This window comes from Brachyistius frenatus, unplaced genomic scaffold, assembly GCF_029030835.1.
Source record: "Brachyistius frenatus isolate BFR_SWC_R1_liver_20210118 unplaced genomic scaffold, ASM2903083v1 Contig_1, whole genome shotgun sequence".
NCBI lineage: Eukaryota > Metazoa > Chordata > Actinopteri > Embiotocidae > Brachyistius > Brachyistius frenatus.
In genome coordinates this window covers 12,310,435-12,326,090 of record NW_027210600.1, presented here as the reverse complement: position 1 = coordinate 12,326,090, position 15,656 = coordinate 12,310,435, and the positions used below count along the sequence as shown (strand labels likewise).

Sequence of the window (15,656 nt, the reverse complement as noted above, 5' to 3'; positions counted from 1 at the left end):
AACCAGCTGCAACTGGAAATGAATTAATAACAAATAAAATGCACCCAGTACATAAAAATGTGTAGATTGCCCCGGGGCACCTAAACAGGAAACGGTGAAACAATTAGACTTCTTGTTTTGTTCTGACCTCTTGTTTTGTTTTGTTCTACTTAGCTGCTGAATCGAAGGAGCTGGAGATAGAGGCTGTTGTTTTTCTGTGTCTGTAATCACCATGGTTAAGCCTCCTGGTCATAGAAGGGGTCAAATCTGTGTGAACACCCACTTTTCATCCTACAGTGAAATTAAATACAGTGTTACAGTCGAGCTCTATAAATGCTCTGATTCTCAGCTGACTGCAACCCACACCAAGTGCTGCGGTTAGCCACCCAAGCCTATACACTGCATGCATGTGATAACAGGCAGTGATATGGCGTCCTAATTGCTGGCCTGAGTGCTATTGGAGGGAGTTTTCAGCAGGTTTCTTTTTCACTTTCGCTCCATTTGATGTCTTTGAAGTTGGTCTTTTATCTGCCTTTGCTCCTGATGGCTGTTGTCTTTGGTGCAGTGCTGTGTGCGCCCTGCTCTTTGAGCACTCCTAACATGTAACAAAGGCAAGCCCTTAGAGAGAAAAGAAGAGAAAGGGAGCTCTCTCCCTCTCTCGCTCTCTCTCTCGCTCTCTCTCCTGCGTTCCTACATAAATTCATACACACACAAATGCATAGTTGCAAACAGTATACAACACAGTTCGCTACTCGCACGGAAAGAAAGAAAAAGCCTGTGCTGTCAGTAAAAACTACTGTGTGATTGTTTAACGTGCCCTAATTTGATAAAGGGCCAAGTGCGGGAAATGAGAGAGAAGTGTATTTGTCTCAGGGGTTGTAGTGGGGTAAATATAGCAACAAGACAGCACCAGTTGATATGAAGGATCCCATGGTGTCGAGTGCTGTTGTGACTCACCAGGCTATGACGATCTGTGTGTGTGTGTGTGTGTGTGTGTGTGTGTGTGTGTGTGTGTGTGTGTGTGTGTGTGTGTGTGTGTGTGTGTGTGTGTGTGTGTGTGTGTGTGTGTGTGTGTGTGTGTGTGTGTGTGTGTGTGTGTGTGTAGGTGTGTGAATTCGCTTATATCCATTTGGATTTATATTTCTATGTCCACCATCGTTTCCATTCATTTGATTATCTTGAATATAACTGGCCTTCTTTTGACTCATCCGACTTTGCGAGCAAATAATGGGTCACAGTAGAGAAAATGTATAAGTTGAGGAGGGAGGGAGAGACCGGAGGGAAGCAGTGAGCAGGCGAGAGGGAAAGGCAGTGAGAAGAAGGCTTGCGTGGCTGGCTCCCGGCTGGCTGTGCGGGGGTGTGTGTCTTAAGAGTGTGTTGAGAGTAGAGTGCGAGCGCTTGGTACAGTCTCCATGTCTAATCAGAACACTTGTGTGTCCCCGTCTCATTGTCTCCTGGGCCCCTCAGAGCAGAGACCCCTCCACTCCAGCACTGCACCCCAGGACATGCTGATAGCTGCAGGATCACTCCACAACGGCAGACTCAAAGCTCTTGCAGGAATCGAGACTGTGGACTGCTGTCATGGGGGGGAAATGTTGGATGTTGTAAAAACTGCAAAAACTGAGACATTGTGAAAAGCACTGTTCCGATAGAGGAAGTTCTTCATGTGATACTCGGAAAAAATGTACAGGCCCACCTTTATAAAAATATTGTTTTCATTCAACTATAGAGGGATGTCCTTGAGGTGTACTCAGAAATAAGAATATTGCCATTTGTAGTTTATGGCATTTTTAATCCCATATCACATATAGCTGTTCCTTAACTTTTAACAGGTTATTTTTCACACCTAGAAATTAAATTAAATTAAATAAATTCGGCCCAACTTTTTGACGTGAAACAACTGAATATGTAGTAAATCATGTTTGAACGATGCAATTAACGTAACATCACCAGCTGATGAACTTGACCTCACTATGTGGTCACTACAAGTGAAAACCCAACCGGTCACACACGCCACACAGTCGCCGGACACTTGCAGGACAGGCGCGCCCCCGACTCCGGTGTTTCTGTTCCATCGCAGGAAAGCACGCGCGCTCCCGGCTCAGCAGTTTCCCAGTTCCGTCTCCTCCATTACCGGCGAGGCTCAGAATCAATAATTCAATAGTTTTGGCGTCTGAATCCTGCCCCAAACGCCGAGATACACAAACACTCCAGACTCTCGTGCAGACTCTGTGAGATCAGTATTAATTAATAGCTAAAGACATTGTGTTTTGTGTGGAAATATCGGAAGGGTAATGCGATCTGGATTCCTATAATTATAGGCTCCCGTGTCAGGTGTTTATTAAATGTTCAATAAGAGGCGGTTAAGATGTCAGGAAATGAATCAGGGAAATTTGTAAGTGAAGTGAGGCAGGCGTTAATAAATCTCTTTGTGTTTTCTGGTTGTTGTTGTTGTTGTTGTTGTTGTTGTTTTTTCTACAGAGACCTTTGGTTTACGTTGTGGGCTCCTTATCGTCTACTATTCATTCATAATGTCCAACTTTAGGCCATGACAACAAAAAAACAGACATTTGCATTCAGTGGAGATGGGCAGGGGGCCAAGCATGAGCACATACATAATCACAACTGGGATTACATTAGAGGCAACCATTACTTTTTGTCAAAATGTTTAACAATAATGTCGTCTCATAATAACTGACAATATCTTGAATGTCGCTGATGCAACAAAGTGCAAGTTTTGCGAATGTAGGCCTATTATGATCCAAGCATTTAAGGCTGTTCCAGACTGATACCGACAAACAAACAGAGGGTATAATTACATTAAAAATCCATCTTTGTTTTAAATAATTATTAAGCCGTTGGGGTTGGCTCATGGCTCCGGAGGGATTTCATTTAATGCAAGAATAACACAGTCGTTTCAAATCTAAATTAGCAGCCTGAAAAAAAAAAAAAAGAATATATCTGTGCGCGTTTTAAGTGCTTAAATGCTGCAAAACTTTATCTTTGAGTCCCTGGATGGCCCCCGTCTTTTTATCCTTTATCTGTCTGTTTTTCTAGCTTGTACTGGAAATTACCAGTCCTCCTCTACAAACCCTCATACCCAAACTATGAATAATGCATCGGTTTGGCATGGGCGCAGCAACAGACACCCATGTTCCTGACTAAACGGACCTGTCACAACTGTGACGTTATCAAAAGACCTATAGCTACAGGCATGAATTATTAAAAATCTATTGCCCTCAAAGGTTTACCGCCCATAACAATAATTATGATGATGATAATAATAATAATAATAAATTATTTTAGCTGATAAAAGCCAATTAATATTGTACAAAATAATGTCAACTCGTTAAAAGAAACTTTAGTTAATTTATTATAGGAACGAAAAACATTTTGTTTCGGTGGATTCACGTTTCACATGTGATGGAAAAAAGTAAAACAATTTCATGACTATTTTTTTCAGAAACCCGTGCCTCAGGTGAGTTCACTTTCACTGTTATATAAAAACATCAAAATTACATACAGAAAGCACATGATTTTTTTTTTAATACACGAAATTAAAGTAAAATACAAAATGAACAAATTTCCCACAAGGCATTCATAAAGCCACTAAATAATAAAAAATAATGCATGTTTCTCGTTTATAAACATATTTTACACGTGCCCGTACCGGTTCGCATACAGTCCCCGTGTTACTGTCATTTGTTCGTTTGTTCACTGGATTAAAGATGGCATTTATGGCATGATGCCCTCCTTTAGAAGGGGCGGGGGGCAAATCAGCTTGTAAATGTGGACACTTTATCCCGACCAAAAAGTTCAGCGTGTTTTACAATCTCACGTTTCCGGTGTGTCGCCCGTGTCGCCTTCACCAGAGGAGGTCCAAACAAGGGTCAACTATAGGCCAAACATTCAAGTGAGAGGTGCCCTTCCTCTGGGAGGGGAGGACAGAGGGAGACACAGAAAGAGAGGGGTGGGGCTCACATCACTGTCATCCGTGAAGACAAACTCATGCAAACACTGCTGAGGCATTTTTCAATTTGGACAAGAAACAGAGGAGGGAGAAACACTTCGATTAGTGTCCTTTTTTTTTTTTTTTTTTTTCGTCTCTATGTTGTCAAAGAATTCCCGCTCTGTCCTTTTACAGAGGAAACGTTTTTGAAATATAACGAGGCCAGCCTCTATATAGGTTCAAAAGGAAATCATAACAATAATAATATCATATTAAAACAGAACAAAACAACTGCAGAATGGTTCGCCTTCGTTTGACAAAGTATCGACCGAGCCAGCTGCATCCACCTCCTCCTCCTCCTCCTCCTCCTCCTCCTCGGGGTGTCCCGCCGGCCTCCTCAGCCGTGTGGCTGCAGAGAGGGACGCTGTAGCTTTGCTATCCAGCCCGTCCGCCACTTTTTTGGCGTCCAAAAATCAAGACCGCGTAGGCTATCACGTCACAGTCTCTTTTTTTCATTGTCTTTATCTCATAAATAGCCTATATTTTATATTTATACTCGTCGTCCTTCATTTAAAAAAAAAAAAAAAAAAAAACATAAATTACGTCCATGGATAATTTTTTTCTCACTTTGTCCTTGGATTTTTTTTTTTTTTTAATTATTTTTTTTTCACTTTGTAAAGCGTTTATGTTCAGTGTCTCTCAGTCGCGAGGCCGCAGTGAGTCCACGCCCCGTGTCCTCGTGTCTCCCCGGCGTCACAGTCCCAGCGCGGCCGCGTGCTTTTTGGCCTTCAGTCTCAGGTCGGCGATGCTGGAGTTCTTGCTGGTGTTCTTAGCCGCGGCGGCGGCGGCCACGACGGAGGCGGCAGAGGCAGACTCTGCCGCGAGCGTCGCCAGAGGCAGTCCGAACGGCGGCGCGGGGAACATCATGTAGGGCGCGTGCGCTGCCAGGTGAGAGTGCAGGTGGTGTTGCGCGTGGGCCACGGCGCTGTCCAGCTGTAGCTGCGCCTGCACCTGAAAGGAGAAGGGCGGCACGTTGCAATGACTATCCTACGGGACGGGAGGCGCGGATGGGGAGAGAAGGGGGAGAACATGCGTTAACTTGGGTTGTCTGAAGGGTCATTAGAGTGACTACTTAATTTCTATTAACTCCTATAATGCATTGTAATGTGGTGTGACTGGTTTGCCTCGTGGCTAAAGAGGCCTTTCCTCAGCCGGATTTAAGTGCACCTCCGGCTTTTCTACCCGAGTGTCAGCGAGCAATATCACTGGGCGTGCCATCTTATTCTGTGAACATTGTTGGCGACTGCGAGTCGAAGGTCAAATTTGAGTTTATTTTAGACATCAGCTGCATGAAGTGTAATGTCAATTTAAAAAATGTAGGCCTCGGCAATGTTGTGGTTTTTGTCCTACAACATGATCAGCTCAGACCAGATTAGTGGTGTTCAAAGTGAGGACTGGACTTCACTGGATTAAAAGGCAATATAATACAGTATACTGCTCTGTCCAGTCTCACTCCCAACAGACAGGTGCACAGTTCTACACTTCTAAAACAACACATCCTACCAGTCTCTTCATGGAATAAAACATTTACTCCTGGTCTGCACAGCTGGGCCCACTAACATGTTTGTTTGCTCCAGTAAAATAGACATAGATGGTCCAAAAACACAATAAAGGGAGTTTTCCAATTAGACTGTACAGGCTACGCTGTGTTGGCACAGTGTTTTTGTCAGTGTGGTAATAAGAGTTTAGTTACCCCCTACATTGGAACTGGAGTCTCTGCATAGCGCTTGGGCAGAGCCTGTGCCAAGACAGCAGTCGGGGGGATTGGTCTGGTTTTTAAGACTAGACGCTTCAAAGTAACTTGCCTGTTGGAATGGCATCCGTAAAGCCCCCACGTTGACATATGGCGCTACACGACAAGCTTCAAACTGATTTGCTGCTCCAATCAGGACTCCTGCAAAAAACACAGATGATAGCCTAATTGTGAGAAGAATGGCACTCACAAAGGGTAAACATGTAGGACTGGATAACGAGCAGTGAGCTCATTGTTGGAGTAAAGTTTAATAACCAAGATAAACACTCACTAAAGAAATCACGGTGCTTTTGATGGCATAATTAAGTGGAAATTAAACCAGCAACCAAATAGCAGTGCGTAAAGATGAAGGATGTTGCATCTGATTGTGTTGGTGCCTTGCAGAATAGAATAGAATAGAATAGAATAGAATAGAATAGAATAGAATAGAATAGAATAGAATAGCATAGCATAGCATAGCATAGAATAGAATAAGCATATAGTTTTGTCTTTGTGGGAACGTGCAGGATGAAAGTGTACCTTTATGTAACTGGTTCTCCTGCTTTCTGCATTTGGCTCTTCTATTCTGGAACCAAACCTGCAGGGACAGAAATTAATTAGAGACCCACTGATTGGCAGCTGCTTGTGAGGCCATGTGTAATTCCTCTCAAAGTGACAACAACCGCAGAAAAACAATATCCCAGAGGAGCACTGAAATATTAATGACACTGCTTAACCCCAGATTTTAATTATTACATTTAGTCTACAATAACAAGGAAGAGTGTGTGTGTGGGGGGGGGGAGGAAGCAGAGGGAGGAGAACGAGAAACAGTGGAGCAAAACTGGCTAGTCCTAAACCTGCGAGAGGGAGACGTTAAAAATGAACAGAAACACTCTTATTGGAAATGTGCAGGACTATTAGACTATAATAAATAACCTTGTCAGCGTTGGTTTCATCTTTCTATAGATTGGTGTCCCCGAAGAGTTGAATGGACTCTCGGATATCGAATAGCAGCAGTGCTATTACGGTTTTGGACATCAGAGCAAAGCGATCTGAGAGCATCTCCCTCTTCCTCTTTCCGTCTCCCTCTCATTAAATGACCGCCGAAATTAATTACCCTTATCTGCAGAAAATCCATGTCAGAGAAACGCTTAAATGGCTCGCAGTTTTGTCTAATCACCGCCATAACACGTCCTTGCACACAAGGAAAAAAAAAAAAAAAAAAACCCGCATCAAAGACAGCTCACTTCTCTTTTCCTTCTGTTGAAATCGACAAGCGTCAATTTCAGAGAAACGCCTTGGAACACAGATTAAACGCTTTTATTACTATGATAATCTGCTTTGAATCTCTCAAACAAAGCTCCGGCTAAATTAGCCCCACAATACAACGCGTCAGTCTGCAATCTCCCTTACATTACAGGCCCGTGTCCACGTAACATGATTGAAATATCATATTGATTTGGCTGTCAGCTGGCTTCATTTATTGATCACTGTGTGTCAATCGGAAGCCCTTTTGCGCACGCTTCAGGTATAATTTATTGCGATGATAAAAGCAAATGCACTGCATTTATTGATCGAGGCAGAATTTTTTTTAAAAAAGGAATCCAAATAAATGTGTGGTCTCTGCATGCAACTGGTAAAACGATATAATACGCTGACAGAGATAAAAGAGAGAGAGAGAGAGAGAGAGAGAGAGAGAGAGAGAGAGAGAGAGCCGTCTTGATTTGGGTAGAAAATAATACATAATTTATGCAAATCCCCGAGCTGTGCTCCTTGTTCGGGACACAATACGCCTTATTGGTGAGATTCCAGTTCAGGCCGGGAGAGCCCTGCAAAAAGCTGGTTGTAACTTTTTTCTGGGGGGTGGTAGGGGGGCGGGGGTGGGAGTTTGGGATGGAGATCTTTTGCGCCAGTTCTGTGATTTCTTTTCTCCAAAACGACCGCCATATTCAATATGGAGACAAATACCCAGTGCTCCCCGAGCCGGGGCATATATAAAAGAGTGTGGAGTAAGATGTTATAGGGTTTTGATAAAACAGATGAACAGACTTGTCTATATGTTCATTGTCCCCCTGCTCGCCTTACACAGGACATGTCTGAGCCCCCCCCCCCCCCCACTCCCCCACCCCCGGACTGGATGGAGCCTTACTGGGTTTCTGCGCAGATGGTCTATCCCCACGAAAAACTGCAGCAACACTGACAAACAGGGCCTGGGTAACATGCACCCAGAAACTGAAGACAAATATTTGTAGGCTTATTTGTTTCGCTCCATTCGGACAATAAAGATTCAAATGCCTCACGTGACACACGCAGGGCCTCATTAACACGTTAAACAACCAGAACATGCTGAGAGAAAAATCAAATGGGGGGGGGGGGTAACATTTTGTTTGTGAACTCTGCCTCTTCTTTCCTTCTTTAAGATCATTGAACTTATTACAAGTTGCAAACACCTTTAGGGTGGTCTGCTGAACCTTGTCATAAATCCAGGCATACTGTAGACTTTTAAATCTGTGTGTGTGTGTGTGTGTGTGTGTGTGTGTGTGTGTGTGTGTGTGTGTGTGTGTGTGTGTGTGCGTGTGCGTACGCGCGCACACACATTCATCTTGTACATGAAAAACCTCCATCAAACAAAATGTTATCATCTCGGATTTATTTATTTATGCGGGATATGCTTATCATGACAACAACAGCAAAAATCAGTGAAGACATTATTAAAATCACTCCTGGGAAAAAGGAAACTAATATTGGAGAGCCATGGACATGGGAGTCTGTGCATTTGTTGTTGTTGTTATTATTATTACTATTACTATTATTATCGTAACAGTAAATATCAACTCACACTGCCATGATAGTGCTAATGTTGTTCATCATGATAATATTGATTATACATTTTTGATGGTGGTGGGGCTTTTGTTTTTAAATCGTTTTAAATTTTAAATATTGTCTATAAGCATCACTTTGTATGTCAAAGACATCTTCATTGCTGCCTCTTTTATTATTAATATGTTGTTGTTGTTGTTGTTGTTGATATTCCTTGTTCCCTTTTTTTTTTTCCCCCCTCTCAGATGAACTGATTCTTCCTACCTGCACTCGGGCCTCCGACAGTCCCAGTCGCTGGCTAAGCTCCTCCCGCATGAAGGCGTCCGGGTAGTGGGTCTCGTCGAAGAGCCGCTCCAGCTCATTGAGCTGCTCTAATGTGAAGTTAGTCCGACTTCTCCTCTGTTTGATTTTAGTTTGTGCCTCGTCCTCCACAGGCTTCGAGTCCTCTTTCCTTTCTTTCACATCCGTGGTGCCTGGGTTGCAGACGAGAAGAGAGTGAAACGTCAACATGATGTAGCAGCACGGTGACCTCCAACCGAGGCTCATTATTGGCCATCATAAACACATAGGTTAACTATGAAATATTTAAATATGCTTTCATGCTTACAATAGGCCTTATTGTCATATATGGCACATAACCTAGATGGTTTGATACAGCTATTTAGAAAAACAATGAACCAATCGCGCAAACTCTGTGCATCAGATTAAAGGGGAGAATAACAACAATAACATGCAAAACATCTGAGACTCAAGATATTAAATACTTGTAGCAACACAAAACAGCGAGGAATTTGTAGCTTCTTTTATATATTGAAATAAAGCATCATAATCATTGAACAAGAAAGAAAGAAAGACGTGCCCTCAAATATCACAGAGCTATCAGACCTCGGATGTTTTGTAGAGCTACATAAAGCTCTTTAATTATTAACTGCTTATAAATATGCAACGCTGTTAGATGTCTGATACATGCTTGTCGCAGTTCCGCTTTTAACCACGCTGCCCATGACGAACAGATGTCTTTTTTTTTTTTTTTTACAACTCTGAGATATCTTGTCCATGTGTGGTGTCACATTTTGTCCAGGTTTCATAATATAGTTGCACTCTGAGCAGGCTGCACAGCACAGACGAACAACTGGTCTACTTTTTTTTTTTAAATGTGGAGAAAATTGTTGGAATTTCTCAATTTGAAATTCAGCAATTAAACACAAGTGATTTTTTTAATTTTTTTTTATAAAATCCTTTTCCGTTTAACGTTTTATTCTGTGTTGAAACTGATATTTTTTTTTATTTGTAGCCTAATTATTCTTGCTTTGCATTTATATATAGGCTAAAAACAAGTCAATCACGAAAACCAATTCTTCCCCCAAGTGTTAATATATTTGTAGATTTGTTTGGCACTCTGTGCTTTCACACCTGAAACCAGACATCTGTGACTATATGACAGAACTTGACTTCCACCTTTTATGTGCAGCGATTTGCATGTCAGCTGTGTAATACGCCTTCATTTCGTTAAAACATAAACCTTCCTGAGATATCTTAAAATAGCTGCCGCTTATATATTTAATAGAATTAGATTTCTAAAGCAGACTGAACTGCAGCGTTTTGGAAAACCTTCGACAAATTAAGAGCAACAATACACCAATTTTACTTGTGTAATCTTGTGACTTATAGACTTAAAAAATATTTTTTTTAAAAAGCAACTCTCAGAGCTAAAGTCGTTTTATATTATAGAAGTGCTCATTTTCCACAGGGGGCCTTACTGTTTATCATATAGGCCTGTTTTGATGCTCTGTGTTTTTTAATTGTAACTTTTTAAAATAACTAGACATTATTAAGCTGCAAACATCTTAGTCAAAATTGACAGACATTATTGACGATTAAATGTTACTGTGATAAGGCAAACGTCTAACACGAAGAAAAAAATACATCTATTTTCAGAAAGCATCATCATTTCCCCTCAGAGCTACTGTAGATCAATCTCACTACACGGAGAGTGGCATTAGTCTTTATCATAAGACAAAAAATTTTAAAAAAAATAATGTTTGAGCACGCAAATGAAAGCGGGGCTGCATGTCCGCGTCTCTGGACTTCACCTATAGTCTCCAAGTGCTCGAGACATTGCTGTTTAAAGACCGTGTGCAGCACACTGTGTGTAGTCCTACCGTCAATGAGTTTGGGGCTCCCGGCGTCCCTGATTCTTTCCGGCCCGAGCATGTCCGTTTCCCTGCCCGGCGAGAGCGAAACGTTTCGGGTAACGGCGGCACCCTCCTCTCGGCTCCCCGGCTCCGCTGATAAAGACTCCCTGCTCCCTGCTCGCGTCGACCCGGTCTCCAACACCTCCCTGTAGGTTATCACTTCCTTCTTCTCCTTCACTTTCTGATCGAAAGACTTAGACACGAAAGCAGTGAGCTCTTCCATCACGGCTTCCTCGCCTCTTTAAAAAAAAAAAAAAATCACACACCACACACACACACACACACACACATACACTCACTCACACACTCTCTCCCTTTGCTCCACGACAGCTTAAGACATCAATGGTGTGGCTCGTTTTAAAGTCGACCCCTTGAAAATGATACAAGGTGATGCAGCCAACTCGGGATAAAGGGGGAAAAAAAAATATATGAAGATATATCTTCTCAGCCAATTCCTCCTCCTTTGGTAGCGGAGTTGGGAACCTGCTGGTGATCCTCTATTGAAGTCACAGTATTTATACTTTGCGGCGCCTTGCCCCCTTGATCCGTGCAAATTACCTCCCCTCAGGATGCCGGGATGAGCCCCCCTTCCCCTTCACTGATACGGGAGAGAGAGAGAGAGAGAGAGAAGAGGAGTAAAAACACTAAACAGCACCGCCGCTATTGGCCATTAATCCGAGATTGACAAGAAGGACTAATTAATTTAATTAAGCGCTCATTCGCTGCTATTGTCCTGAGTTAGTTTTTTAAACACCCGGGAGATGGTCATGGATCTCTCTCTCTCTCTCTCTCTCTCTCTCTCTCTCTCTCTCTCTCTGCAGGGGTGTGGCTTAATAAAAATCGGAAAATGACAAGAGAGAGGGAAGCACATGGACGAAGAGTCCTTCCTCCGTATATCTCTGTGATCTGAGGGAGAGAAAAAAAAATAATAAGACGCGACGATGACACGGAGAGCAAAGAGGTGAAAGAAGCGCGACCAGCTGGGATGCCGAGAGGAGCAACATCGACTTCCTCGAGGAGCGTTTTAGATCAAGTTCAAGTGAACACATTTGGCTTTAACCCCTGTTGCATACAGTTGGCTTCAGGCCTGGTATATTTTCCATAAAGTTCCAGTGCGTCTCTGCGCGTCCACGTTGTCACTTTTAATTTGAAACTAAATTTTACCGCAAAAAAAAAAAAATCGGATTTAGTTTATTTTCTAGCAACAATATTAAACGAATTACTATTATTATTATCATCATCATTATTATTATACTACATGAATGTACAAGGAACTTTGAGGACTTTATGTTTCTAATCTGTAATCATGTATTTTGAATCTTCATCATTAGAGAGCATCTATATCCCTTAATATTAATTCTCAGTGGACTTTTTAAGCCATTAGGATGTTAAATAACAGCTAAACGTTTAATTGCGGCGCCTCTTGCGATGCGTTGCCATTGGGCTCACTAATTAACGTTTTCAGCTCGCCCTTTTTTCCCGCTGAAATGATTGCCTATATTTGCAAAAATAAATAAACAATGGTTCACTTATGGTGAATGCCGCGGAGGGAAGGCAATTAAGAGAGAAGGGGAGGCAACATATATGCCAGACAAGACACAGGATACATCGGGATTGTGATAACGTCGGGATGAATTTGATGCAAAATTAAGCATGTTTATTGATAATCTATATAAAGCCCTACTTCCACACAAGGGCTCCAGCAATTCCCCTAATTAAATATTTACGATGTTTCAGCTAGAACCTTAGGCATTAATTACTATTATTTCTGCTGCATCTGAAAGCAGGATGAATATAGTTTTAAGCAGACTCTTGTATCTATTTGCAATGAAAACCCCTCGTTGTATTGTTTCTTATCAGCCACACGCACGTTATTGATCGACCAGTCAGTAAGAATTGGTCCTCTCACCTTCACTCCCGTTATAGCCTTTAAAAAAAAAAAAAAAATTATTATTATTATTATTTGCACGAAGATGATCAATTGCCAGGTATTGTGCTGAAAACTGTATGGATGCTCTGTCTGCCCTTGAAACTCTGTGTATATGTTAGTAAAATCTCATTATCTGAGAATATGACCTCATGGAAATGATCACAGACATGTAACAACTCACACAATCATCCCCCATGTTATCCCTGGAGGTGCACAAGTGGTGTACAAGTCAGACCAAAAATAAAGATGAGTATAGCGCAGACTGTTGCATATACATGCATAAACGTTATAATAAGCCAATTCATTTGGAATATCTTCAATTGACTGACTGCACGAAGAGTACAACATTACAGTTATAAATCATAACAATATGCTTTTTGTTATTGCTCCATTTACTGACATCATATTTTTTTTAATTGTATTTTTTTGTTTTTATTAATGTTCAGTTTGAAAAGCCTCTTTTATCCCTCAAATAGTCTACTAGTCATGCAATAATGGAAATATAATTCTATAGGCTCATTGACTCTAAATGCTTCCTTAAACTTCTCAATCAAGCTGCTTTATGTCGGCTTGTGTTAATTTTAAATAGTGTTAATGATGATAATAGCCTATTATAGTAGAAACATCAAAAAAATAGTGCAGTATTTCGAGCTTGTTTTAGTTTTAAGAAACATAATAGAGGGCGAATCATGAAAACTAAATCAAACTCATGCATGTTGAGAGCAGTCCCTCAATCGATTGCTCCGTTCTCGATTCTGCTTCCTGGACTCGATCGACGACTTCCTGTTCGACGAGTAGAGCCTCCTGAGCGGTGCATGGTTGTGTTGTGGAGAGCCGCAGCGATTTAAAAGGTGAGGAGCGGGACTTTCATTTCAAGGTAACGTCTCTCTTATTTTTACGGCAGTTTTACCTTTTATGTCGCCTTCGCTAAATGGAAAGTGACGCACGTGTCGTGTTTATCAGCCAGAAGGCGTCATTTAAAACACGACCTAAACCCTCGCGCTACTTAAATTAGCACAGTTAGCAAGCTAGCTAGCCTCCAAAAAAACAAACCAAAAAAAACAAAACAACCCTGTTATTTATTTATATCCTTTATTTTTACAGCACGTACAACAACGCTGCTTTTAGAGCTGTTATGGAGGGAAGGGGGGGGTATATAAACGACCTGCTACTTAAATGTCACGTCTGTACATGTGTTGTTATTCGAGGACTGGAGGTTGCATTAATGCCCCAGATTCCTCTTCAGACTTTGTGGCAAGAGTCGCTAAAACATTGTGTGTTGGAGCCACGTGGAGGGACGTGCTGTTTGACTCGGGACAAGTTCGGTCCTCTCGTGTCGATGTCACAGGTGGACCTCCGTGTCAAACTACCCCGCGACAGGACGTCCGAGCGTCAGTAAACGAGCGGCCCTGCTCCTCGTGTGTGTGTTTTTGCCAGCATGGGTCGGCGCTCGTCCGAGAGTGAGGACGACAGTCGGAGCAGGAGGAAGAAAAAACAGCGTCGCCGCTCATCCTCCTCGTCCTCGTCCTCCTCGTCCTCGTCCTCCGGCAGCAGGCTGACCGGCAGCCGGAGTCGGAGGTCCAGTCGCCGGAGCCGCTCTCGCTCCAGAGACAAGAGGTGAGGCTTTCTGTCCCGGCAGAGGCAGCAGGGATGATTTGGGGGGGGGACACTGGTCTGCACCTTTGCTCCGGGACCAGTTCTGCATTTGAACCTCTTTTGAGAAGCACACGGATTCACTGAGGTTTTTTTTTGTTTTGTTTTATCTGAACAGGCCTTAGAGTCTTACTTACAGTATTTGTTTGAGATGTGCTTTTCACAGCTGACACATTTCGACTCCTTATAGTTGTACAGGTTTTTACGAACACCGACAATGTCTTAAACTGAAGCACCTAGATGGATTGTATTGATCGTGAATTTCTTCGTGTACCCCTGGTGCTTCTTCTACCCAATGTCGCCCATCATTTACGTGGTAATGTCTGGTATTTTCACATTACAGAATGTGTTGCAGAAATACTTTTGTACGTGAGGTGACTTGTGAGAAAACAGCTGGTGTCATTTTACTTGGCCTTAAAATCCCTAAGGTAAACCCCGTGTGGGTAAATGGAGGAAAGCCATGACGGAGCAATAATTGAAATATACATTACTTTGGATTTTTTTTTAATTTTTTTTTTTATCAAAGTCAGTGTTTTCCTCACCATGCAGTAACTTATTAAAAAGGAGACTCCTGAGAGGACCCAAAATTAGGGCTGGGGAATATGTTGATGTAGTGATACGAGACGAGATATCGTATTAGGTTTTGAATATTGCGATATGGCTTAAGTGTTGTCTTCGTTACAGTAAATGGGTGTAATTATCTAAACTTATTGAAACGTTCTAGCTGTTCTATTATTTTTCTTCACTCGGTCATTACATCCACATTACTGATCATTATTTATCAAAAATGTAGTAAATATATTGTTGCACTATCAATATTAACGTATTTGGTCAAAAAGATTTGGATGATTTTGTCCAAATGGCCCAGATATGAAATTGTACAATAACATTTTGATTCACTCTCTACAATTTTAGTTGGTCATAAAATGTTCAGATAAGAATGTGTCTGTATTATAAGAAGTTATACCAGCAGTTTGACTTTTTGACAGTTGTAGGCAAACTGAAAGGGCATTGTATATAGGTTAGCTTCTTGTATTGAAATTACAGGAACGTTTTAGATGTCTCATTTTGTTTTCTAGCTTCTTCGTGAGTTTGTCAGAGCTTGGTACAGCTGAAACATGAACGGTTACGAGATAATACTAGTTTTATCCTATTTAATAAAGTAACGGTCTTTGATATTTAGAGGTTCCTGAGGAAGGGGGATGATCAGTTAATAATCAACCATCTTTGCAAGTGGCTAGTGACTCATCCATCCATCCATCCAGAGCTGCCACTGGCTGTGTGTGGCTGTTCAGACAAGGCCAGTTGATCCTAATTATTTATGAGGCCTGTTCAAGG

The 15,656-nt window shown here is 41.9% G+C and overlaps 2 protein-coding genes across 3 annotated transcripts in view; one reads left to right on the top strand and one right to left on the bottom strand.

The window, feature by feature from the left end:
• Positions 1 to 3,499: 3,499 nt before the first annotated feature.
• Positions 3,500 to 11,505, bottom strand: shox2 (shox homeobox 2). 2 transcript variants are annotated; one of them, XM_069690585.1, is made up of 5 exons: positions 10,703 to 11,505; positions 8,805 to 9,013; positions 6,261 to 6,318; positions 5,794 to 5,882; positions 3,500 to 4,975 (listed from the first exon to the last, which is right to left on the bottom strand). In XM_069690585.1, the coding sequence occupies exons 1-5, from the start codon at positions 10,956 to 10,958 to the stop codon at positions 4,682 to 4,684; spliced, it is 906 nt and encodes a 301-aa protein (XP_069546686.1). In that variant the 5' UTR covers positions 10,959 to 11,505; the 3' UTR covers positions 3,500 to 4,681. The 2 variants fall into 2 exon arrangements, with proteins under 2 accessions (XP_069546686.1, XP_069546693.1); XM_069690592.1 differs by having other exon boundaries at positions 3,500 to 4,939.
• A 1,948-nt stretch (positions 11,506 to 13,453) lies between these two features.
• The window catches only part of rsrc1 (arginine/serine-rich coiled-coil 1), a 117,584-nt gene continuing 115,381 nt past the window's right edge, over positions 13,454 to 15,656 (top strand). The window contains exons 1-2 of the mRNA XM_069690531.1: positions 13,454 to 13,542; positions 14,103 to 14,282. Of these exons, the coding sequence (XP_069546632.1) occupies positions 14,104 to 14,282 (179 nt within the window). The 5' untranslated portion in view covers positions 13,454 to 13,542; position 14,103. The remainder of the gene's footprint in view (positions 13,543 to 14,102; positions 14,283 to 15,656) is intronic.